The sequence below is a fragment of the Micropterus dolomieu genome, linkage group LG22, assembly GCF_021292245.1.
Source record: "Micropterus dolomieu isolate WLL.071019.BEF.003 ecotype Adirondacks linkage group LG22, ASM2129224v1, whole genome shotgun sequence".
Lineage (NCBI taxonomy): Eukaryota > Metazoa > Chordata > Actinopteri > Centrarchiformes > Centrarchidae > Micropterus > Micropterus dolomieu.
In genome coordinates this window covers 7842524-7869740 of record NC_060171.1, presented here as the reverse complement: position 1 = coordinate 7869740, position 27217 = coordinate 7842524, and the positions used below count along the sequence as shown (strand labels likewise).

At 39.2% G+C, this 27217-nt stretch overlaps 2 protein-coding genes across 7 annotated transcripts in view; both read right to left on the bottom strand.

The window, feature by feature from the left end:
- Window positions 1–288: 288 nt before the first annotated feature.
- On the bottom strand, window positions 289–6548 carry hapln3 (hyaluronan and proteoglycan link protein 3). 2 transcript variants are annotated; one of them, XM_046037823.1, is made up of 5 exons: window positions 6515–6548; window positions 5561–5704; window positions 3474–3872; window positions 1696–1998; window positions 289–1610 (listed from the first exon to the last, which is right to left on the bottom strand). In XM_046037823.1, exons 2-5 carry the CDS (start codon window positions 5691–5693, stop codon window positions 1333–1335), a joined length of 1113 nt encoding a protein of 370 aa, XP_045893779.1. In that variant the 5' UTR covers window positions 5694–5704; window positions 6515–6548; the 3' UTR covers window positions 289–1332. The 2 variants fall into 2 exon arrangements, with proteins under 2 accessions (XP_045893779.1, XP_045893780.1); XM_046037824.1 differs by having other exon boundaries at window positions 5561–5707; window positions 6515–6526.
- An 8287-nt stretch (window positions 6549–14835) lies between these two features.
- mfge8b (milk fat globule EGF and factor V/VIII domain containing b) overlaps window positions 14836–27217 on the bottom strand; it is a 23236-nt gene continuing 10854 nt past the window's right edge. For 3 of the 5 annotated variants that reach the window (XM_046037805.1, XM_046037807.1, XM_046037809.1), the window contains 7 exons: window positions 22264–22377; window positions 21456–21637; window positions 21118–21273; window positions 20410–20554; window positions 18760–18962; window positions 18515–18670; window positions 14836–18055 (listed from right to left, as the gene is read on the bottom strand). In XM_046037805.1, coding sequence (XP_045893761.1) covers window positions 17912–18055; window positions 18515–18670; window positions 18760–18962; window positions 20410–20554; window positions 21118–21273; window positions 21456–21637; window positions 22264–22377 — 1100 coding nt within the window. In that variant the 3' untranslated portion in view covers window positions 14836–17911. The remainder of the gene's footprint in view (window positions 18056–18514; window positions 18671–18759; window positions 18963–20409; window positions 20555–21117; window positions 21274–21455; window positions 21638–22263; window positions 22378–27217) is intronic. The other 2 variants (XM_046037806.1, XM_046037808.1) reach the window with 1 other exon arrangement.

Below are 27217 nucleotides of genomic sequence, written 5' to 3'. Positions count from 1 at the left end.
ATTTTATGGATGAAGGTGAGGAACTTCTTCACAGTCCAAGATAACATTAAAAGAAATTCACCCTTGCAGGATTGTCTACACATGGTACAACTAATCTCCACCTACTCTCATGGTGATTCCAGGTGTGTCGAATTAGTGCAGAACCGCCAACTTCCTTCACTTCCTGCACACATTTCTGACAGTTCATTCTTACCCTCACATTGCAAGTTTTGCACAGAATGTGGAAGTTTAAATGAAAGTTTTCCAACATCACCAAAATTATTTTAACAAATGTACCTCATATAAAAATGTCTTTACAGTAGTGTTGTTATTTATTTGTAGAAAATAGTACAAATGCATAGACATGTATAATGAAAAACAAAAAAAGGTACATTTATGTAATGAAACACTGTTTCTCCTTCCACAATGGATGTAAACAAGGTACTTTAAATATTACAACAATACAGATACTCACTCATAACGTCTGCATTCTCCATCACAGAGCACTACCCTTAATCACCCAGAAAAATGAAAAAGAGATGCATTATACTTTATAAAATCAGAAACAGACATTTCAGGAGACGCACAAAGACTCCGGTATTTTTCACAGTGTTAGAAAGACAGAGAGAGTCTGTGGTGGAAGTAACCTACAATTAGTGAGTGTACAATCATGGAACAACTGAAACAATTTGACAGAAAAATAATGTATAATATTTAAATAAAACACTCTCCACTACCATCAACCATTAAGGTGCCCTTTAGCAAGGCACTTAAGAAAAACATTTGCGAGTATAGTATGATGTTCCTAAGATTTAATTTTAAATGTTTGTTGTGGATTGACTGCAATGTTTTGAAAAGCACTGCCGAAAAAGACAATGTAAATGTTTTGTCGAATAAATACAGGGTACAGGATAGAGTTTGAAATGAATTGTCTTAAGAATTGAAGTCAGTGGTGGTTGATCAAAGTCGAGGCTTTTCAGCCAAAATTCAAAACAGTTGCAAAGAAAGTGAAGCAAAATTAGCTTGATTTGACCTGTGCAGCAATGAATCCAAGAAGATGGGAAGAAACCCCTGTCCATATACTTTTATGTACATTTGTCTAAGAACAAGTGGCATCGCATGATGGATGTACATGGTGTAACAGTTGTTGACTGGTAGTAAAGTTCAATACCGAGACATCAGTTACAGTCTTATGGAGGTGGAGAGCAATTAACACAAATGACCTCAAAAATGAACAATCTCGCTAACTGCTGATTTGCTTCCAGGCTACAGCTAATGCTAGCCCCTCAAGCAGAGTTTTAAACCTGTATGATGTTGAATGGTTTGTTTTTGTCTTTTGTTGAGCCAAATCATCTACCGATAACAGTAGACGCCATATTTCAGGTACAGAGGGGGGAACCCAAAACTACGCACCCCTGGTTCTGGTGGGCCACAGTTTGCCCGTGCCTTGGTGATAGGATAACGGACGCTTCCATCAGCCAACCAGCCGGCGTCACAGCGGTCCAATCCCATCAGCCTCCAGGCGGCATACATCTGGCCCACTTTGGCAATTTGGCTTCCATCATTGGCACAAGCCTGGACTGCTTCTGTGAAGTTGAGCTTGGTCGGGTGCTTTAAGAAGTACACAGTCCCTAATGCAGGAGAGAATCATAAGTGAAGAGATTGTCGTGTAGTGATATATTAAGGTTTAAAATGTTTACACACACTCATACTGACCCTTGACAGATGCAGAAAAGCAGAAAGCATCATAGCGGTGGATGAGGCGATGTCGTTCTCCATAGCTACGCAAACCAGGAGCTAAGTCTGCACCCCCACAGCCATCACGGGGGACTGTTATTGGATACTGCACTGTGCCATCAGCCAGCCAGCCAGCGTTACACCAGTCTAGCCCGTCCTCCCACGCTGCAAAGAGCTGCTCAAATGTAGCCAGAGTTGCGTCCTGATCCTGGCATACTTGTTGTGCCCCAAAGAAGTTAAAATGGTAGCGGCCTTTCTGAGAGTAGTAGGGGAACACCACCCCTATATAGGGAAGAGAAATGTATTATAACAGTTTGTTCTATGCATTTGTGGTTCATAAATAGCAGTATCTAGGCAGGCCTGGTGGTTAAAGAGACTTCCCCATTACCAAAGGGTCTCGTCCAAGCTGCCATACATTTGATGCTGTGTCTTGCATCTGAATGCGCAAGACATGGGCTATGATTATGCTAGGGCACAAGAGTATTTACTATCTCAAACGCCGAAAGTGTAGTTTTAATGGTGCATTAATAGAATTTTGGCCACTGTAATGCAGGAGAACTCCAAAACCAGGCTAACAGACACACAGCCCTGGCATATTATCAATTTACTAAGTTGTTATGCTAACCCGTACCACATTTAGCAGAGACAAAGCAACCTTATCATCCCATTGCTGTGTGTCTGGCCACCTGATGAATGTAGGTCAAATTTTCACTCTCTGTTTATGTCTATTCAGATCTCCACCAACACCTGAGAAACATATTTGGCTTTTTCAGCTACTACTTTGTTTACATTAACATTAGTCACTAAATTTCTCTGTCTGTTTGGTGCTGGGCAGGTAGTGTGGAGTGGGTTTATCAGAGCTTCTTTGCAAAAAAACAGCAGCCTGCTGGAAACATGCTTGATGTGGAGAGATTGAACAATACAGTAAATGTCCCGTAACACCAACCTAAAACTGGCTAAGAAAGCATTGCAGATCTATCTATCTATCTATCTATCTATCTATGGCTAGATTACAAAACTGGCCAAGCAGTTAACTGCACCTTGGCTTCAGAAACTCATTCATTGTCATTTGCTCTCATTTGGCACATGTTAATTTGATGAATTGCAAATTTGTTTGGTAATATGCACTACTAAATCAAAACAAAAATAATAAGGGCTTTAAAGCGGGCACTGCATTAGTACTTTATAGAGAAAAAAAAAAGGTTGAGGCTCTCATCACACATCCACGGGGCCCACAGATTATTTTTGCTCTAGGGTTTTCTAATAGATTAATCCAGCCGTGCATTTATCTGTTTCCATTGCTTTATACTCCAGAGGGAAGCTGTTTCATCAAGTTCCATCTTGAACCAACCAATAGGCTACTTGCTGTATTGCTTGCAGAATTTGACTTGGGAATCGGAAGGTTGCTGGTTTGGGTCCAGCACAGACCACTGCTGAAGGGGACTCTGAGCAAGGCCCTGAACCCCTTTCTGCTACCTGGGGACTGCACAATGGCTGCCCACTGCTCCTTAATCGGATGGGTTAAATACAGAGAACTGACAAATTTACCCTCAGGGATCAATAAATGATGTAAACATGAAAGTAAAAGATGCAAGTCAAAAAAATACTTTGCAACACCATCACAGGACTTTTCACTTGACATACCTTGCTGCTGATGCACTGATTCATGAGTTGAGAGTCCTAGATCCCCAAATCCTCACACAACATTTCACCCTCATCAATACACTTCACCCCTGACACACACACACATTCCTCACCCCGCAGCTCCAGCTCCACCGTCACACTCTCGTCCTCTAGGCCGTCAATCACCTCACAGCGGTATCTGCCCGTGTCGTTGAGTTGCAGCTCATTGATAACTAGAGACATGTCCCCTGGTGCTGAGCGTCGCAGGCGCACGCGACCCCGGAAGCTGCCGTAGCTGCGGTGACGGTTGCCCATGGCGACCATAACCTCAGTTTCCCTGGGGGAGGCTGCAGGGGAAACAGGTGCTCTGATAGTGTTGGCAGGCAACCAGGACCATTTGACCCGGGTCCTGCGAGGGGAGGCCAGTTCAGGCTCATAGTGGTAGTGGCAGGGAAGGGTGACGCTGCTCCCCCTGGTCGCCGACACTGCAGGCTGCGGGGATTCCACGTGGAGGCGAATCCCGTTGAAATAGACTAGAAAGGACGCAAGCACCAGAAATAAAATATGTGTCAAGCAGTAGAATCCTAACTCTGTATTTGCTATTGGTTTGACTATTTACTATGATGATCAAATCTCTCTGGTCTGTGTCTGTCCTGCTATGTGGAAAGGTAGTACTGAACTAGTCGGGTAATGGAGTAGGCTACTTTCATAGGACATGAATGGTGTATTTGGTCATAAAATGTATTTTATTGCAGACAACGCAGGAGGAGAAGAGGCAGACAACAAAGAAGGAGAACAAGCTGGGGTCGTAGATAAGCAGCAGACTTTTTCCCACTGGGAGAAGTTTTTATTGTCCCCACCAACAGTCATGAAGTACCCGCCCTTGCTGTTTAGAAACTACTCAAACTTAATTACTTAATTACTAGTAGGCCTATACATACTTAACTAGCAACTTAACTACTTAACTAGCATACTTGTCTAGCAATAAAAGACAATCACAGAGAGACACCAGTTACCAATTATTAAGAGAAAGCAAAGTGCCTTTAAAAATCTTTATATTTTATTACTCATTCTATGTGATGGAACATAGTTTGCACAGTTGCACTTGTCATTCAATAAATAAGCCTCTCAGTGTGCAATGATTAGCTCTTGTTTTTGTTGCTGTATGAGTCCTGCTGTTGTCTGCACCTGAATCAATACTCTACAGTGCAAAAAACAATCCTTTGTTGATTATTAAAATATTCTATTGTTTGTTTTCCACAATGTCCCACTACAATTTGTTTAAAGCTATGATTTACTCCTTTGCACTGAATTGTGGGACAATTGAATCGAAACTGAATGAGGTCTGCACATTTGAGTACAATGAATTTAGTTACTTTTGTAGAGTGAAGCATATAATGAACTCAGCTGTATAGACCACAGTGAACATGTTAAGCTGTGTCACTAATAACATGAAGAATGTCTCACTTGCAAGGCTTACTGGCCAATCTATGGAATGGATCCATCAGCAATGTTTTTATTTACACCTGCACTTCTCCTGCATGTCAAACTGCCCTGAGAAAGGTCTATTCAGTCATATACTACTCATTTCTTTCTTCTAAATTGGTGTGACCACCAAACACAGTGTGAACATCCCTGCAGAACAAACTCTGCCTTCCTAATTATTTACATCGATAAGCCTGTGCACAATGGTTTCAAATGTCCAATATTATTCCTATTATTTCTCCATCTTTCTCTCAGACACTGTGGTGAGGAAAAAATAAAGGAACTAAGCAGGGGAACAAGAGAGCAATTAGTAGACTACAAAGTGTACAAAACACTTAATGCTACAGAATCTGATATTAAATGTTAAGGGCAACAATAACACTTATATGTTTGTTTCATTTAAGTAGACCAACGTAGATTAGTAGAGTACTGGTCAATATCATACACACTTACGCACATCCATCACTACAACATGAACTTTTACTTGAGTATTTCCATTGTAGGCTTTGTAGGTTTATACTTTTACTCCACTACATCTCAGAGGCAGATGTTTGACATTTTACTCCACAACAGCTTGAGTTACTTTTCAGATTAAAATTTTAAGTATTAAATAGTGCTTATAAAGTTAATAAAGCTTGTAGTTTATCTGTGTTCTACACATGCAGCTAATACACATAAAGTCCTCCCTCTCTCAGACACACACACACACACACACACACACACACACACGACCTACTCTCTCCGTTTCCGTTTCCGTTGCTGATGTCCTGGTAGTAAAAGCCATTGTTGTACTCGGGGATCCTGCCGTGGCCGCCGGGCAGCAGCAGGTACAAGCAGATGGCCGTTAGGGGGCGCAGTAGACTGAGCATGATGCTGTCCTCTGCTGAACCAAGGATCAGAGTAAATACTGTGCTCTTTATCCTATTCAACTGTCATAAATACCAGGAGGGAGGACGCCGTGATTGGAAACTGGATTGTTTGGTAGAAAAACCACAAATAAGCTCAAAATTGTCACAGCAAATGGAAATAGTAAAAATGAAAACATTCCCAAAATAACCACAATACCTCCAATAACTCCAGAGTGGAAGTGATGCTAATCCAATTTCACAAAAAGAAAAAAAATGGAATTCCTGTTTTATCCTCAGAAATGTCAATAGGCATGGGAAAAAAACGCAAGCAACTTTTTTAAACGCACATTTTGTCTGTTCACAGTTGTTCTACACATTCTTTCATGTTACATAAAACTAATCTTTTCACAGCCAAAATACCTTTGAAAACCTGAAAATTTTTTTTGCATTACATGATATATTATGATGCTTTGTAGAAACAGAAGAAACTCTGCCCAGTCATTAGACAATTAGACAAAGTAGGCTACGTTTAATATCTTCGCAGTCTATTCTTCTCTCCCCTTTCAAGTATTCAACCCCTAAATGTTTAATTGAAACTATGATTAAAATAATTATCGTGTTAAAGTCTTTCTGACACGTTTTTGCTGCCTTATCAAGTCGGCTATATGAGCCGCATTTCAAGTAAAGTATTGACCCTGGCTCTGTGTTTACTTATAGCCAACCATCGCACTAAAATTCATCCGTACACCCTGCTTGAAATATAAAATAATTGAACTATCTACGGTTTAAATCAGACCTCTGTTTGTGGGAAACAAAGTCTAAAGTCGTACAAACTCACTTACAGATGAGCAGTTGTCAGCAGAGCGTGTCTTCTTCAGCTCATCTCCTCCTCATCCTCTGCCGTCTCTCCGCGGACCGTCCGGAGAGGAGCGACGTGAGTGACGTCACGGGAACAGGCATCCCCTTTGAAGTGAATGGAGTGATCTCACCATGCATGAGCCCTTTACACCAATACGCCTGTTCATCACAAATCACTAATTCATAACTATTGCCAATAGGCTTCTTACGCTAATTCTTAATATGATATACTAACATTTGTGGAGGTAAAATACTCTGTTACATGTAAAAGTACTGCATTTAAAATGTTACTTAGTATGTAAGTATAATCAGGAAAATGTATTAAAGTATTAAAAATAAATAAAATATCCCCTGTGACTGTTATACTATTATACATTATATCATATGATTATTATTACTCATGCATTACTGTAAAAGCAGGATTTTACTGTTGTAGTTGGTTGAGGTTGAACTATATTGTATCAGTTAGCAGTTAATGATCATTATTCATTATGGATTTATCTGCTGATAATTTTCTCCAGTAATCGATAGGAGAAATTTTGAATAGTGATAAATGTTGTTACAATTGCCCAGAGCCCAAAGTGTCCCCTTCACAATGCCTGTTTTGTCAGTCTAAAGCTCAAAATGATTAAAAATACATTTAAAACAATTTTTAAAAAACATTTTTTACATGAAAAAGGACTTAAATTGTTATCAAAATAGTCTAAAAGTAGAAAGAAAATACTCAAGTAAAGTACAAATACCTCCAATTTGTACTTAAGGACAGTACTTGAGTAAGTGTACGTCGTTACTGTCCACCACTGTATACTAGATAGCCATGGTTACTGGTTGCTTTTCAGATTCAAGTTTTACATAAACAAAACATAATAAACTTGCAAAAAACCACAATGCTTTGCTAAAAGATTAAATGTGATTTTTGCCTTTTGACCGCTGGACTCAGGGTCCACCATTTGGGAACCACTGGACTAAACATGAAGTAGTTCAAACTTGCTCCACCTGACCAGCTACAGCAGTAATGTACAGCTTACATATTTACAGTCTAATAATGTCATATATAATTATATATCAGTCGAAGGGGACATTTTACTGCAGAATAAGGACTTTGTACTTTAAATCTTTAATTACATTTTGTTGAAAATACTTCTATACTTTTGCTTAAGAAAATATTTGAATGCAGGAACAGTATTTGTATACTGGGGTATTGGTACTGTTACTTGAGTAACAAGAATTTAAGTACTGAATAGCTTCTACCACTGGCAGTAAATATTTACAAGATTTACGTATCTATTCTGTAGTAATATGGCTTATATAAGTAATATTTGTGGCAGCATAACGCTACTGCTAGTACTAGTAAATACAATAATGTGAAGCACAACTTAACCTGTGAAAGTGGTCTGTATTTAACATATATTTTATGTGAGGTTTATTTGAATAGTGACATTTAATTATAGAATATTCCATCAAATAGACTGACAATGAACTCTGCAGTACGCCACAGATGAACCATAATAATTCAACCAACAGCCTCAAGTATTTAGTTTAATATTTACTGTTCGACTGCATATCAGGTGACAACATGATTTAAGAGGTTAGTTACCAGCATGGTGCCAATATTTACACAGTTACGATATATTTGAACAGAAGTTTGAATGACAGCTTGTAGTGCTCTTAACATTACTTGTCGATCCAATCTATTGTGTCCTAACTGAGACAAATTAGAAGATAAAGAAATATAATTGTGGGACAGTTTTTGTGTAACAAAGAGACCAAATAAAAGAAGACAAGAAAAATGTCTAATATTACTATGTCACATGTTACCAACTTCTACACACAAAGCACAAACTACTGACATAACTACTACTAAACAACTAAACGTGAGCAGCAGATTAAATTAATAATTACATATTACTAAAGTTTTTCCTATATGACTACTGTGACAGTGATACTAATACAAACACATACACAGATACTAATACCACATCTTGTACACAGATGCAACCTGAATTGTATTTGCATTATTGTTTTTTAAATAAATGGGGGTCAGGTCAACTGGTTGACCTCAGTCTTGACCTCATCTCATCCCATTAAAAATGCGGTTAAACCCAACTAATGCTCTTTTTCTCTTTTGGGTGTGTGATAAGACATCTACCGCTTGTTTATCCAATGTGCAAATATAAAGCTTAAATAATCTGCAGCTTTTTGTAAGCATTATTTTACACAAATAAGAATACCCTGGCAATTTTACTAGGTTAAAGTCCATTTAACAACAGAGGAAAATCCCTGTTAACGGTTAACAATGCAGGTGGATTTTACTGCCTTTTCTCTGGGCGATGGAACCCAGAATGACCCGACTCCGACCCTGGAGTTTAAAATTATAAATGAGTCGAATCATGGGAAAACACTTGTCAGTTTAAGCTGTGGATAGTAATCTAAATCCTTAAAATGTTAAATGAAAGAAAAACTGCATATTTTATTAATTAGAACAAATAACTGAGATTTATTGCCATTTATTTGCGAAACAATATCGAGTATAAACGCTGTTCAGTCTGTTGTCTGTTTAACACAGCAGCATTGTCAAAGGCTTCCAACTTCTGTATTCCTGGTATGTTGAGGCTTACAGAGCATATTCCATGTCCCTGTTTTGCCATGGCCTCAAGTAACACAGCAAATATTGCCACATGAACTCATATTTCAGTCATTAGCTGAAATAATAGCAGCCGTGGTGGAAAACAAGAGCATTTCAGTTCTCCTCTGGGGCCTGAGAGAATGCGCTGCTGCTGTGCCGCCGCCCCCAACATCTTATTGACGGTTGGTTATCACGGTGCAGATGGAAGCTGCCCTCTTGACACTGGAACTTTGTAAATCATAAAACTGTACTAGATATTATTGTCTGACACGACACTGCCATCCACCAGAAGAGCCGCAGAGTCCCCCAAACTAAAAGACTTGAGCTTCTGAGTCCTGCACGCAATGCTTTCCTCTGTGGTCAGCCCTCTGCAGCCACTGATGTTTTGCTAGTGAGATGACTGACACCCAGCTGACATAACAAAAGACCACCACTATTTCTTTAGAGGAGGGTTTGATGGGAGACTTAGGGATGTTGAGGAAAAATCTGCCCTCAGCCCGAAAAAGACAACCAGGATCTTGTGTTCAGTAATCAAAGTTGGTCAGTGTACATACTGATCATGCAATTTGCTTATTAAGTTGCATTAACTTCCAGTGTAACAACACAGCCACACTAGTAGCTCTGTGAGGCTATATTTACGCACAGTGGTTAACTGAGCTACATGCTACAGCTAACATGCTGATATTTAGCAGGTATTAATGTTAACATTTGCTAATTAGCACTAAACAAACTAAAATGTTGACCTGATGATGGCACCACATGGACCCAGTGAATTCACCCTGAGAAGAACATGAATGTCTGTATCAAACTTCACAGCAATCCATCCAATAGTTGTTGAGACATTTCACTAGATAAACACAAATAACAACCTCATGGTGGCACCAGATGAAATGTCAGGAGATCACCAAAGCCAGTATGATTCATCTTCTTGGGACCAAGAATGTCTGTACAAAATCTCATGGCAGTCCATCCAAGAGTTAAACTGTAAAGGCCAGGCAAGGTAAGTTTATAGGACATGTCAACAACAAGGCAATTCAAAGTGCTTTACATAAAACATAAAAGCAAAATAGGGAAATATGACAAAGACATTTAAAGTACTAAAGGAACACAGCCCTTCACCAAAGCTGAACAATTATTATGACTTTCTGTTTCACTTCAGTTTGAGTTACTGGTATGTGTCCTTGCAAACAGTCTATCTACATTAATGTTACAGTCACTGCTAAAAAACGGTAATCATCTAATGGCAGAAATCCCAGATTCGGATCACTGACATCTCATCAGTTGCGGTTTTGCCCAAAGCAGAACTCTTCATGCCAGTAAACCCTCAGTATCCATCCTGTTGTGCTCCTCCCTCCATTTTTACTTTCTTTTCTTTCCATCTACAAACCCACAACTACTGTCTGTTTATATGAAGAAGCTGCCACTCCTACTACTACTACAAAAAGCGATTATATTGTTTTCTTCCAAAACAAACGTACAGAGTCAAAATTCAGATGATGATGTGATGATTCATGTTACATTCATATTATTGGACAGCGTCATAAAATGAAAACATTATTTTCACATTTGTCAAAAAATGTGGTTAAATTTACTCAATTAAACCATCTCTGGTTAAGGTTTAGGTAAAGGTTTTGCATATTTGCATCTTCACTCATCATCATTGACGCTGAATACCATGAATTACAGCTTTGTTTACGGAAAACCTGTCACGCTCACTCCTTCTTCTCTCTCCACCACCATCACCATGTCCCTGCACAGTCTTCATTACCATCTAAAATATGTGCTTTGAAAGTAAATATCTATGATGGGTTCCAAAAAGGGCTTCCTTCCTTGCCTGGAATTTTCTTTTTAGCCTCACCACTTGCGTTGCTCTAGGCATTGCAATGTTGGTCCACCAGTTTGGTCCAGACTGAAATATGTAAACCACTATGGATTGACAAGAAATGATGTACAGTACTGTATAGTTCCAAAAGGAAGAAACCTACTGACTTTGATAATCCCCTGACTTTCCCTCTAGCACATGAGGTTGACATTTGTGTTTTTTAGTGAAATATCCCTACAACTATCACATGGATTGCCATGAAATGTGGTACAAACTTTCATGGTGCAGAGAGGATCAATCCTTGTGACGTTGGTGATCCTGGGAGAGTTAGCACCACTAGCAGATCAAAGCTTTCACATATCCAGTGAAATATCTCAACATCCACTGAATGGATTGGCATAAAAAGTTGGTACAGGCATCCACGGTGCCCAGATGATGAATCTGGGTGATGCCCTGACTTTTCATCTTTGCCATAAATTATGTCTCAGTAATTTATTTCCCCCTGAATTGTAATGGTGATCCCTTAACATTTAACACTAGCATCAATTTAAAATTTGTCTTTGGTTTATGACCAAATACCTGCAAACATAATGACATACTAATTAGCTTCAGCTATAATTTATGAATAGTGCTAATAAGCAATGCTTTTACGCTAAACTAAGGTGATGAACTTAAAACATTAAACATTATACCTGCTAAACATCAGCCTGTAAGCCAATCACAGATGAGGTAACTGGTTACTTCAGTGCATGCAAACACATATATTGAGCATGTTAGCATGCCAATATTAACATTTAGCTGAATTCAAGGTTACTATTTAAAGTTTTTAAGAAGCATGTCATTTTCCCCAATAATGTCTTAGTGTTTTGATGTTTTCAAGCAGTATTTAAACTGCTTACAAGACAGAATGCAACCATGCAGACCGCATGCTAATACAGCTTGATTTATGAATTTCAGTTAAGCAGTAAAGTTGATTTATTCTCATTAAATTAAATCTAATGGAAATTTAAGAGGCAGCAAGTTTAGTGATCAACAGCTCTTAAAACCCTGAAACCACCCCTCAGTGTTTGTTACCGGCTGCAGCCCCCACTCTCAGCCAGTGACAGCCGTTTCCCCTCCCTGTGTGTCTCTAAGCCATTATCTCCCAGCGTGTTTGAAGAGACCAGACCGGTGCTCTTCCCAAAGCCCCAGATGAAAGGTTTTGGCCTGGGGCCCTAAATGCCAGCAGCCCTTGTGAACTGCTGAGTGACTGTGGTGCTGGAGGGGTGTAATTTCTGCAAGGCAGCAACATTCAAGCCCAGAGAGGCGAATGGAGCTTGGACCTGGAGCCCAGAGGGACGACATGAAAGAGGAAGAGATGACTGTGTGTGTTTATGTTTGTGTGGTTTGACTGAAGAGCCAAGCAGTTGATCGTGTCAGTATGTGCTGTCATTAGCGGAGGCTCCTCATAGAAAGGATGGTTAGTCACAAAAAGTGTGTGTGTGAGTGTGACTGAAGAGATTAGAGAGGAAGGCTTCAATAAAAGACCAACATGAGAGTGAACTGCAGGGCTCAGGATGACAGTTTCCAAGCTTGATTAAAAGATAGAGGGTAAAATAAGCTGTAATAACAAATAAACACTACAATTTCCCATATTTTTGTTACTCACTGATGTAAGTTTAGCACCGACTAAACATACAAAATGCCAAATAAGGGGTATAGTTAAGATCATCACTACGTAAAAGCCCATCATCACCTGATAAATCAACAGTTTCAAACATTTATTTGAGCAGAAATGACATAGGATTTCCCCTCTTTTAGATGGTGGGCCTTGAGATGTTGTCTGTGTTGGTACATACCTGATCTAAAATAGCAGTTGTTTTCCAGGACTGGATCCTTCCTGTTCAAACCCGCTGCGGTGCTTCCAGTTTCCTGCCTTCTTTTGGCATGACACCATCAGCCCGTCCCTGGCCAGCTGTCATACCAGGGAAGCAAACTCAGAGAAGCCCGGAACAGAGATGATGGAGATGCAATCTACATGGATCATATTAGTCAGTATTTACTTTACCAGTTTAATGTTTATTGACCCCGGTAATGGCTTGGTTTGGATAACATTTACTAACACGCAGAACTTGGGTAATATAGACAAGTCTGGTAATGTTTTATAAGAGAACCAGTCAAAAAATCTATACGTTAGGGGCATTTTCACATTCCTTGGGTATCATTTCCTTTTCATAAGTCTTTCAAACTTTCAGACTTTTAAAGAAGTTTTTATTGTCCATAATATTACATATTTTTTCCCCATAGTACAGAATCCTTACATAGATCTCTGATACAGGCACAAAATGTTTTTTTTAAACATTTTTATTCAGGGGTGTGTAGTAAAAAAAAAAGCACCATTTCAAAATGCTTAGCATGTTTAATTTTAGCATTTTTTTGCTCAATATTTAAATTGAAAGCTGATTAAATCCCAGAAAACCTTTAGTTTTTGTCAGCAACAAATATATAGTATATATGAATGACTTCAATAATGATCTGACGGTTTTATTTTATTTAATTTAAAAAAATAAGACAACTGAACAACTCCATTCACTGAAATATACCATCAAATGTGGTTGAAAGCAAAAAACAAGTTGATCCTTGTATTGATTTTTTTCCATTCTTTTTGGTCAAGCTGCTGTTTCCATTGTTCAAAGACTCATTTTTAGAGGTGGAAGAAGTACTAAGATCTTAGTAAAAGTTTCACAGTAAAACAATATTCAAATTTAGAATCTTACTTGAGTAAAAGTATAAAATATACTTAAAGTAGCAAAAGTTCTCATTACGCAGAAAATGGGCATTTCTAAATAACATCAGTGGATCATAGTGAGGCATTAAAGTATCAGGTGTCACTAATTTCAACTACTTTATATGCCTGCCTGGTAGCTTAATCTATAATAGATCATACTGTATACCGGTATGTTGATTTATATTTTGTATTAATCCGACTATGCAAAGTAACTGGTACTGGGATTCTTTTCCAAGTATTTCCTAATTATAACAAAATGTGGCTGCATTCAGTCCAGAATTTATAAAAACAATAATGCCAAATTGGTGATGGTGTATAATTGGCACCATGGGAATCCAAATTGAGTTGCAAATTAAAGGAGGAGTATGTACATTCCTCCACTGAAAACTGGACTAGGAAGGATTGCCCTCTTTGAGCTGTGCAGAGAAAGGACAATAGGGGGAAGACAAGATGGAGATTTGTACGGGACACAGAGGAGAAAGCTGTCATTAGGTTTTCAACACTGCCAGAAACTCCACATGAAAAAACAGCTGGTCTGTTGGAGAGGGCTGGTGGTAACTATGAGAACATCTGACAACTGTTGTGTTGGATGATAATTAGCTGGTATTTACTAATTCAGCACAAAGGGTGATGTAATCTGGTGGTACGACAGCCTTTTTTTACTCAAATAGTACTGCTCTGCTGAAGCACTTCACAAACACTAACCCACCAGAATCACAAAGAGGTTTCTCCAATGTCACAGTATGAATGCATTTTCTCAGGATTGTGTGGTTAAAACCTTGCAGAGGGATTTCACCACTTTAGTGTGACCTTCACACAGTGTAATGAGATGTGGCCTCCTCGGCTGAAGATACCTTTGGAAGATTGTATAGTGGTATAAAAAGAGATTAGGCCCCTGGGGTGTTTAAATGCTAAACAGGCAAAACGACCCTCTGCGCTTTTGGTCTTTTGATCTTCTACCTATTTAAATGGAAAACAGCTCCAATTATTTCAGCAATGAGTAATAACCTAAATATTCCATCCAGTGATAGACATAGAAGTAAAAACTATTGCTGTGCTATTCAAACCATTTAGAGTCGATGAAAATGTCTGTTTTTTAAATTATTTATTCTTCATTTTAAGATACAAAGGCCAAACATAAAGGAATCCTCTTAGAAACACAATACTGGAATAAAAAAACCAACAACTTCAAATCTAGTTTAAATTCTATGGAGGTCAACATCAGTATAGCAAGAAATTAACTCATAATACCATAAAAACACATCAATGTCATCAATTGTTTTGATCAACCATAGAAAACCTGAACAGCGGGGGAACAATATATCTACTTTCACTTTGAATGTTGATGAACAGCTAGAGAAAAAAAAAAAAAAAAAAAAAAAATCAAACTATGTCACCAATAAATTCAAATTGGTTGAATTTACACTCAGTAACACGAGTCAATAAAATGCATGCAGACGTGGATAACAAGCGTGACTGTTTTATGGAATCGTCTGCTACAATAATAAATATTGTACAGTGTTTGACACCAACATCCATCCTCAACCTCTCAATGGCACTGCTGTCCCCTCATGCATTTTTAAAGGATCTTGAATTAATATTCATTGTTATCAAAACTAACACAGTATAATATTGCACAAGCCCATAATTCATAATTCATGGGGTGGAAAGGTTTAGAATACTGTGACGGGGGCGGCAGAAGCTGATGATATGGCGGGTCGTGTCACATGTGCACCGTAAAAATCTGTTTTAATTTGGTTCCTCTCTTACAGTCTTATCAGCGAGGCCTCAGCTTTGAATTGGAGGCATAATGTTGGACCCAAAATAGATAGTCTGCAGCAAACATTAACATCTACTAATATGGACAGGTCTCAGTACAAAAGTACTTCATGTCACATATTAACACTAAACAATCAAAGGGACCCCAGACTTTCAAAGATTAGTTTAATCCAACAAAGGAACTGAACTGCGGGTATATTGTCTTTTTCTTTTTTTACTTCTGCATGTAGTAATGAATATTTTTACCGTTTGTTCTTCAACACACCATACTGGGTTTTTATTCATGTTTTTTTTTTGTATGTTTTTTTGATTTTTCAAATATCAAAACACAAACATCAAAGTACAAAAAGAGAAACTGTGTGAACACAACTAGAAGCACAGCTGAGTGAGTGAGTGAATTAGTAGTTTCAGTAGCATTTCCTGTACATTAGGACCTGAGATGATAACATCCATCACAAATTTCTAACTTGCAGCCTCTACACTACTGTTAATCTTTGTTTATGCTAACCAATTAGTAATAAATGCAATTCTTGAATAATTAATGATTTATTAATGATTATTATTATGAATTAATGATATTGTCATCGCAGCAAAACACTATTGTGATGTTTAATACACTGATTTCTGTCTATCGTTCCAAGAGTCCTGTCTAGAATAAAAAGGTGTCCAGATCTGAAGTGGTTCTGAGAATCATAGTGAGAGAAATCTCTACACGTGCTTCTTTCCCGAATCATTCTACTTCAACCTGTTAAAGACGAGACTATAAAATGACCATAATTGACCAGAATAAACCAAACTTGATAAACATCTGCTGTAGCAGCCAATAACATAGGAATACTGGAATAACATATGTAACAGTCACATGAAAAAAAAGTACAAAAAAATTGTAAGCAAGCAACTAAAAAATCATTTTCTGAGTGAATAATGTAAGACTTCAAAAGTTCTTCAAGAGTTCTTGAGGAAGATGTCTTTTTTTGGCTAAACATGTCACAATATGTGTAATTCTCAGTCGACGGCTATTATTAATTTTCTCAGGAGCATTAAAGTATGTCTTCTCTTTCACTGAACAATGATCTCAAACTCTCCTTTGTTTATAAAAGCAGTGATGGTGTCTCCTCTGCCTTTGAGATCACATCTGTTTGGCTGCTGAAGTGATGGACTGTGGTGGTACACGGAGTGATTATGTCCCACAAAGACAGAGATTTAACATGTTTGAGTATTATTTCGTTCTGACAAAGATTTAAGGTCTTACGATTTAAATCTTGTTGATGTATGTTTTCAGTTTATTTTCAACAGAGAATCCTGCACAATTATTTTTCTGCCTTCTTCATGGATGGAGCTTGGTAAAAGTTTGAATGTATTTTTTCGCGAACATGTTCAGTAAAAATTAGAATTTGTGTAAATAGTGGGATGATTGCTCTTCTGTTATTGGCTGCTACACGTAAATGTTTTAAAAGAGTCAATACTATGTTTTCACCTTGGATGTTAACCCTCTAAAGCAGTTCAAACAAATGCCCTGTGGGAAACATGAGCTGAGGATTTTACTGCCCAAACCACTGCAGAGAAATACTAGGAATACTGAGGAACACACCGTGGGAAACCTTGAGATTTTCAGTCTCTTATTTTTGCTCAACAAAGACAAAAATATGGCAAATTTGCTTGTAAATTGGTTTTAAACTACTTAGTTAGTTGCTAGTTTTTACAACTAAACAGTAACCAGCATGTTTCTAACCAGATTTAGAGCCAATTTATTGATCAGATTTGCAGATTCACTTTTTGGTTAAGAAAAATAATCCCCCTTAATTGTCAGTGTATCCTCTGAAGATACTATATATTCCGTGTGTCTCGGGGGTAGGTGAAGTGTTCGGTAATATGAAGTGTGCAAGAGCTTATGTACATCACCAGCCGTGGGTCTTGAGGGTTCAATGTTCCAGGTAGGACTGATCTAGGATCAGAGTCTAGGCAGCACCAACTGATACAGCAGCAGTCCCATTACCCCTGACCTCTGATACAGGAATGAGGAAGTCACCACCTGATTTTTCCAGTAGGTGGGATAAAATCTGACCCCAGCTCTGCTCAGGAACAAAGAAGATATACAGTTGTTTCTTGAAATGAACACAGATTTGGTTCAGGTGGAAAAGACAAGTTATCTATTAAGGAAATGAACAAAACGGAGCTAAACTCAAATCAGGGTCCTGGTAACAGTAGGTTAAGGGTAACATCTCCTGGTTGGAGGTGGTGGTGCTCCTCTCTGGTGTTTGCTGCCCCCTAGGGCTGAGAGCAAGGCAGTGCAGGTGTGGCTCAGGAGGAGAGAAGGGAGGGAGGGAAGGGGGAGGAGGTAGAGAAAGGAGGCGAAGGAGGGGAGGTTGGGCAGGTCCAGGGCGGCACTACTCGTCACAGCCCAGAAGCTCCATTCGCAGGGTGATGCGCTCGTGCCACTCCCACGGCAGGATGCGGACATATCGGCCGTAGAACGGGGGCTCAAAGATGTTCTTTTTGTGAACGTTGTTGTCGCTGTTGCCTGGGAAGATCTGGACAGAGAACGGCACCCAATCAAAATAACCATTTTGTCATACATTTTGTAATGACATTTTTAAAAAAGCATTTTAATTGTGAAGGTTTCATCGATGTAGTTTGGTGCACACAGAGTGCATACAGAATACTAATTAAATCCAGTGTCAACATAATTGGTTCCAGGTGTGTAGATGAGTAGTCAGACACAAGTGTAAGTTTTTGTACTTGGTCACACAAACAACACTCTCAAAAGGCCTGTATTCTTTACTTTTTCCAGAAAATCCCAAATGGTGATTATTATTATTATTATTTAAAGTACAATTATATTTATTTTTTTCCCCTATCAGCTGAAGTTTTATTATCTGAATAATGTATTTTACATTTACAAATGTATTTTACATTTTTACAGTAACCAGGTTTTTCCCATTATTTAACTTACTATTTGCAAACGTGTTTCTGGCCACAGCTGGACTGACCTTGTCTGTCTTTGTAGTCTCGTCCTTCACGATGGTCCAGGACTGTCCATCATCACTGTGAGCCACTTTGAAGGCTGTGATAAACTGGATGGAGCCAAAGTCTTTGGCCCCCTGTGTGATGATTCCTGTAATCTTCTTGGGTGACTGCAGGTCCACCTGAGGACACAGAAACAGCTTATTTTATAAACGCAGCAATAGGCAAACTAAGAAACAATGTGCAGCTCTGTCCTGTCCTCCTCTCCTACCTGCAACCACTCAGATTGGTTGTTGTTGGCGGCAGTCCAGGCGTTGGTCTTGCCCTGTTTGTCCAGCCGGGCGTAGTGAGGGTGCCAGGCGAAGGCTTCGATGCCCCAGGTGCGGAAGGTGCTGGAGGCCGTGATCTGCCGGTTAGACACCAACCGGGACTTCATGCCCATCGGCTCTGAACAACCTGAAGTGTTTGAATACACTGTGGAAGTGAGACCAGGCAAAGAGACGAAGGAAGAGACAGAAAAAAAGAGGAACGGAAAGAGAGAGAAAGAAAGTATGATAGACAGAGGACGGACAGGAAGCAGCCCAGGCCAGCCAGTGATGTACAGCGGCAAACAGATGATGAGTGATGTGGAGGACAATAGCAGCAGATGTAGTGTACAGAGATATAGAATACAGGTGAACTTGAAGCCATAAATGAGCAGCTTTAGGCTCATCTGAGCTCACATGGTGGAGTTTTCAACTATTCGTTTCTACCATCGGTGGCTCAAGTTGATCACAACCACATAATTTATACAGTTATAAGTTATACAGTGATCCTCTAGACGTTTGCAGTTTCTCATACTATCTGTATCATTTCACATGTACCAAATGGGAAAATTGCCAATCCTGAAGTAAAAACAAACTTATAGAGCTCATTGTACAAGCTATCAAAGCTGTAACAGACTTTTTATGAGGGTTGGTTAGTGAAGCAGCTGGGCATGCAGGTCAGATGAACAGAGGGTCGAAGATGCATGAAAGATTTTCAAATTTCAGTGCATTGTTGCTGTCATGTAGCTGCATCCCTTCTCATTTTCAACATAATTTTACCAGAATCAGACCAGTCATTCAGTGCAGTGAAAGTATTTTGAATTAAAGCAAATATACTTTAAGCAAGGAAAACGCATTGCATTGTTTAAAAAAGGACCAAAACTCATGCACGATGGCTGTGACCACATGGTAGAATGAGGTGATCCCAAAACAAAACAAAATTTTGGGATCACCTCATTCTGCCATGAGGTCACAGCCATCGTGCATGAGTTTTGGTCCTTTTGGTCCTCTGCCATGCACAAACTGGGAAGCACAACTGAAGAGAACAGACACTGATCTGATAAATGAGGCAATCATGAAGAGAGAGGAATATTCAACACTGTAATGAGGACAGCAAGATCCAAAGAACCACACTGACTTTACATTAAAGGAACAGCAAGATGAGCGGAAATTGGTTGTGATACAGAAGACTTAAAAGAAGTATCACATTTGCCTGCTGGCGTGACCATTTTTAGATGATGAATATGACCAACCAATCTCTGCAGTAAAAAAATCTCTGAATCATTAGCATTAGCTAATGTGCAGTATGCTTGCACAGTATTACTATAGTAAAATGTGATCATATGTTTTTGATATATACACATCTGTGTTCAAAGCTGCAGTCTTCTAAGTAACATCCTTTAAAATATGATCAATCACTTAGTACAGGGCTGAAAATAATTAGTGAGGAAACAAGCTAAATGCCTGTTTAAAAAAATCCCAATTACTTCCACATGGAGTTTGAATGATTTAAGATGTGAAAAGCTTGTTTCAGAAACTAACAAACATCAGTATGCTGAACACCAACAGTGTGTGGATGTAAGTGCAGGAAGTGCAAGCTTTCTGTGTGAGCTGACCGTTGAGCTCACAGCCCACCAGCTCCATGCGCAGGGTGCAGGCCTTGCGACACACCACAGGAACAATGCGGATGTACTGGGCAATGATTGGGGGGTCAAACAGGTTGGTCTTGGTGCTGTCGTTGTCCACATTTCCAACGAATACCTACAAAGAAAGGATAAGTTAGCAAACTGTGTCAAGTGTGCTGTGAATTTGTTATTTTTCTAATGAGTGACATTGATTCTTGATATTTATTGGCAGTTGTTAAGTAGATTCATGTATTCTTAAGAAATAGCAATAAAACTAAAAAATAATGTGAAGCATCCCCTGAAAAATTCATCTTTTTTGCTTGTTCAAGCAAACTTAAACTCCATTTGTAGAACATAAAAATTATGAAACATAAATGATAAAAACTCACTTGTTCCTTTTAAAGTGTAAAAATAACACTAACATAACTTATTTCTATTCCTCATTACTTATGGTATTATTGGCAGAAGTGTCACAGTAAAGTTACAGTAAAATGTTTTTTGTGTTGTGTACTGATGATTTGTCACTGCTCCCCCTAGTGGTTCTTTTCTATCTTCTAGAAACTGTGACATCATGTGTATTGAGTTTGATGTGCAGTGTCTTGACTTGCACACCTTTCAATATGGCCAAAAGAAAAATACATTAAAAAACAGACATGAGGACTATAGTGCACGCTTTTTTGCAGAGTTGTGTCTCCTTACATGGTCCTTCCTCTCCCCTTCTGTTCTGTACAAGGTGTAGGTCTTGCCGTCCAAACTGGAGGCCACCTTGAAGGCCTTGATGAATTCAGCTGTTCCCATGCGACTGGCACCCTGCGTCACAATACCTGTAAAGCGCATCTTTCTTTGCAAGTTGATCTGAAATTGTAGAAAGAGAACTGACATTAGTAAATTAATTATGAAATATAGGTATATGATATTAATATAATTAAGTATTTGCAAAAAAGGTATTTCTAGCCTGCCATGTGTCTAACATACAATCAATCTATGCACTATATAACAATCTACATGTCTTATAATATTGTTGTGCCTGATCTCACCTCTATCCATGGGTTCTTGTCATGTGCAGCGGCGCTCCAGGCGTTAACCAGTCCCTTGTTGTGAAGGCGGGAGAGCTCGGGTCCCCAGCGCTGCAAGCCCAGCATGCTGTAACGGACTGATGAGACTGAGATCTGAGACTCAGCGATGCCCCCTCCCTCCATGCCAAGCAGAGAAATACAGCCTGTAGTGTAGAGGTGGGGGGACAGATCCAGATTTCAGCATAAGATTTCCCACTGCGGCCCTAATGCCAATTTGGCACACAATATCCTTTCAGAAACCTGATTAAAGGCTTACGTATATATATTAATATATAATATTTTTTCCAATGCTTAAAATTTAGTGCTCAATGAGAAGGACTGATACTTATAACAAATAGAAATGTCAGAGTATATGTTCACATAGTCAGAGAGGAGAAGATCTAATACATGTTCAGCCATACCTGTGCTAAACCTTCAGTGAGCTGTGTAAATCGTTATGTAATTAAGGATGCAGAGCTTTGAATCAGCTTAATTGAATAAAGTATTGATTCCTCATTTGGCAGGCTCTCTATACGCTGCCTATTGATCATCCCAAAATGCAGCAGCTTGGCTGCCTTCCCAATTTCACTTCCTTGAATTAATATATTACTATAACACTGGCAATAGCTCACCATTACATATGGATTGAGTGTGCCTGTATGTGTGCGATTTGCATACTTCAAACACAACTTATACCTAGTAAAATGTGTTATAGTGATCAGAGTGACAGTATTTGGGACATGACCTCATTTTATCCATCCATCTAGGAGTGTTTACTGGTCACACTTACGCAGTTGGCAATGTTTACCCACATAAGGGGACGGGCAGTGGCACTTGAAATCTCCGTCCAGGTCCCTGCAGGTGCCACCATTCTCACATGGCTGGCCGGCACAGTCATTCACATCTACAGAGAGATAAATCACAGTCACTCACTGTAGTCAAACATAAACAGCCTACTGGTCAACTGTTATCTGCCAGTCTGAAAGCAGATTAAAGTTAGTTAAAAGTGTGAGTGAAGATCACATTTCATGCTTAAGAGATAGGGTTTGATATACTGCTTCACACTGAGGTTAGTTGAAGCCATGCCAACAGGACTGGAGTTGTAGCATAGAGACAGCTAGAGAGAGGAGCTTCTTGATTATCATTAGACAGTAAATGTAGCCTAGATCAAGATGTCTGGTATAAAAGAACCAGCTGCAACAGGAAGTCATGGGGTCAGGGTGTTGAGTATACAATGAAAAGGATTAAATGTGTTTAGCTGAGTGAGTGCCCCAAACTTCACGATACATGCAGCTTTCAATTAAGTTGAGTATCTTAAGGGCCATTTCAATGCAATTTGTTTTTGATTTCCTTGTAATTCTTTGTACTGCCTCTTGATGTCGCCCTAAACTTTCTGTCCCAGCTCAAAGTCTGTACTAGATGAGTCAGGAAGAGGAACAAATCAGCAGAATAAAACTCAAACTCCTTTTTATCTCTCGCCCACAAGAACTGTCAGTGTGACTAAACCGGCTTTGAACACGCTCTATATTGAAAACATCTGCAAACGAACAACGCACACATTTAGCTGGTTACATAGACTGAACACCAACAGGGTGATTTCATTGACTCTGAAGCTTGAATCTTTATTCATGGTTGTTATTATGGACGAAAATGCACGCAAACCCATGGACACCGATGTTATATTTCTATATACAAAAACACACATGACAGCATCTCCCTACCCACATGCGCTTCCCATAAATAGCTCCATGTCAAAACATTCGTTTTCACACAGTCACACAAGGAATACAGTAATTTTGAAATGTGCATCTACAAACTCTGGATAGCGAGGTAGACAGCCATGACACTTCTGGTACTGGGAGTAGCTCACACTAAATCACATAAAAATAGACTATTTCTAGAAGCAGCTGATTTTAAACATCAAGCACTCTACAATTTGTAAATAAGCTGTTCGATCAATTTATTATCTTGGAACAAGTCAATAGGTGACAGCTAACTCTGTAAGTATTTTAAATTAGGATACTAAGTGTTAACAGTCAAATAAAATGCCGTTACAAACTATAACAAAAGCAGAATGTGTAGAACCCATTTGGTTAGGTCAGTTATGGATTATTGTTACTCTTGTAAACATAATTTAAAATCAGACATGAAGATTTCATGAAGATGGATGAAAAGATTTATCTGCTGCATGGGGGACACATTTAAGAACACAACTAGTTTTTAGTATTTGAGCAGGTTTCTAAAGCATTTATAACTTCAGCCCTTAAGAGTCTGACTAGACAAAATGTTGACACACTTCATGATGTCAGGTACCAACAACCAACGTGTTCCTCACCTCTCTGCCTCTACAACCCACAGACCTACATCTGTAATTGATGACAATCTGAGGGAAACTGGTGCGCCATGTGTAAGCTGGTGGCTCTCTCTCCAGTAAGAGGATTGGACACCAGAAGAATCATACAGCCTGGTCAGCTCCTGAGTCTAATCCATTTAGGGAGGAGCCTGAGGAACACACAGCATCACTGACACAGGTAGCGGTGGATGCACTATGACTGCAAAGGCCTGTAGGTTTGCTTATTAATGGGGCTATGCATGCTTGAAATGTACACACTCATGGTGTTTTGATTAAACCATAACATGACTTAGAGATTATTCAGTGTGAAAGCGCACTATACATATAAACTGGATAGATTTTGGGGTGCAGAGCATGTGCTAAACAGATGACCACTCCGCGGCTTGTATCCAACAAACTCTATAGCTTATAACAGAAACAGCACGATACCACAATATTTAGAACATCAATATCCGTCCCAGAATGAAGCAAAAACCAACCAGCAAGGTACTCAAACCAAGTTTTGAAAGTAAACCACCTGTGATGTTTATGGTTTGACAACACATCCCTTCAAAGCCAGAAAGCATTAACTTTGTGAGCAGTTAGAGAAAGGTTAGTTAAGAATCCTTTGTCCCCACAAATGTATTGTATTAAAATGCAAAATTTATGGTAAACTTGTTATGAACATCAACACTTAGAAAAGAAATGTTAAGTCTTTTCTTTCGACCAATGGCAACATCAAATAGGGAAATCACATATTTTTAAGCACCACACTCGCCGTTGCCATGGTACAGCGACCAAGGGGGGTGCTCTAAAGGCATTTTGGTCACCAAATAAAACCAGTGGCATTATTAAATTTAAAAAAGGCTAAAAGGTTTCCAGATGTGTAATTTGCTGTGTACTGTGTGGACTGGCTGCCGTATACCAAGTAGCACAAGCAGCACCCAAAATAGCTCTGAATCTCTGCCAAGGTGCCACTCTCCACTGGAGGGATGCAGAGCTCTGAAATGAAATTTATGATGTCATAAAGTAAATTACAGAGCATTTTATTTAAATCTGTATTTCTAAGCACTCACTCTGAATGATGGTGACATCAGATCCTGTGCACTGGTAAATGATATCTGTGGCTCTTAAAACTGCGCTGTCTGCAGCATTTTAATATCTAGTGTTATTATTTATTATTATTGTTGTTGTAAGATCATCTGACCTTAACTCAGAATTTATATTTGCTACAGTACATTCAGATACCCTACATGTATGCTAGATTGTATATTTATTAATTTCACTTTTTCCTATTTAACAAATATACAGAGGGAACTTTAAGAACATCGTGTCATCAAACTGACAAAGCCATGACTTTATGTCCTTGTGGCTAAAATTAATTAAAGTGAGCTCTAAATGATGGATTTCCACCGATGGAAGTATAGAGTTATTCAACACCACATTATGGCCTGGTTGTTATAGTCTCTAAAAGGATCTCAAACAAGGCGCTGAACCCCCAACTGCTTAGTGGTCAACAGAAGAGGAGTTACAGATGTGAATTAACTAAATGACTGATACCAGAATGCAGATTTTCATAATTTGCTAGTTTAACTGACCTGGAAATTCAGAATTCAATATTGAGCAATTCTGGATAAATGGGTTTACTGTAAATCTTTGCTTGTTACAGTAAGATTGTTCAAACCAACTAAACATGGCCCAATTATTAAACTTGACACATTTAATTTCCATTTCAACAGTTAAAAAGAAGAGATCTGTCAGCTCAGATATATTGGTTTCATATTTATGAGAGCTCTCTCTGTGCTTAATTGTTATTACAATCCATATAAGTCTGTTGTTGTTTTCACAATGTTTAACTGTGAAGGTTCAGCCTAACCAGTCAAAACACCAAGCAGCTGCTTCTGTTGCTTAAGATCATGTTGTGGTTTCAGGTAAGCCGCTTGGGGGATTTAATACAATCCTAACTTGTTTAATGCAGACAATAGTTGAGCAGAAAATGCATCCCAGGTTTAGTATGATCCATGACAGCACTATCTCTCTCACACACACACACACACACACACACACACACACACACCTCCACCACAGGGGACATAGAGCCCAGTCTGCCCACACTACCACATCCTGGGAGGAGCTGAAAACTCTCCCAAAACAACTAAAAGAGTAGCACACACATCCAAACCCTCTTTAGGAACTTCCAAGAAGCACATAAACTGCGTTGATCTGTTATGAAAATCTGGGATTTAGAAACAGTAAGCAAGAAAAAGACTCCTCCTTTCCTCACTGTTTCCATCCATCTGCCTTGGCCCAAAGTAGACAGCTATTGACATCTCTCTCTTTCTCTCTCTCTCTGCATCTCCATACTTCAGACAGACAGACACACATGCAAGCTTTTTGGCCAATTTGACAGGACAGTCAAAAGTGCTGTAGTCAGACCTGAGTAGTGAGTGTGACATTGTCAGGAGGGCAGACTTAATTCACTGTTCCGCCTCCATGTTCACTTTTCCGCCCGGCAACAGTAGCAGCACTGACGTTGCTAGCGCTCAGCGTGGACCGCCACTTTCTGTTGGCTAGACTGGCACGAGGGATGAACCATGTGTGTATGTGTATGCTAAACAGTCTGTATATGAGATCATGAGCTGTGTGTGGTTGTTCATGTGGGATGTGCAGCGCACACGTGATTAAGCTTTTTCCAGTAGAGATTTTCTTGCTCCCTTAATCTGTTTCTTTTTTAAGGAGACATTTATTCAGCAATGAAATATACTGCAACTACAAAATAACCAACAAATTTGTCCTTTGTTTTTCACTTCTTTCCCATGACTGAAAGTAGGCCTTGAAGGAGAGGATGATGATTTTTTTCTACCTTCTGTTCTATTTCCAATGAATCAACCCTTCACTTCACTTTACTGTTGCATTTTTCTATTTATAGTTGTGTACATGCAATCGTTTGTGTGAGAATGACATACAGTATTCTACAGCTGGCTCCAGTTTGCCAACACCTACTTGTTAGGATCTGTCTGGCTGATCAAAAACCAGTTCTACCTCCAGTCACAGGCTCCTGTAGATACATCTTTACAGTTTACCAGTGAGAAGACTGTGGTGACATTTCTGAACTTTTTAATAAATTTCTACCCCAAATTGTCTGCCACAGTATGCTTATATTCATGTGTGAAGTGAGTGTGAAGATGCTAGTTATGTTTAAATAAATGTTTAACTACACTACGCCTCCCCAGGTTCACCACGGTCACTGGTTTTCTATAGCCCGTCTCCCTCTCTGTTTCACACAAACCATAGGAGCTGGCTGCCATGAACCTCACCCCCTACACACACACACTCATTAGAGAGCACTTAAACTGTCACAACACAGTCATCAGTAGCTGTGAATGGGGGGGGGGGGGGGGGCCCCCCCCCA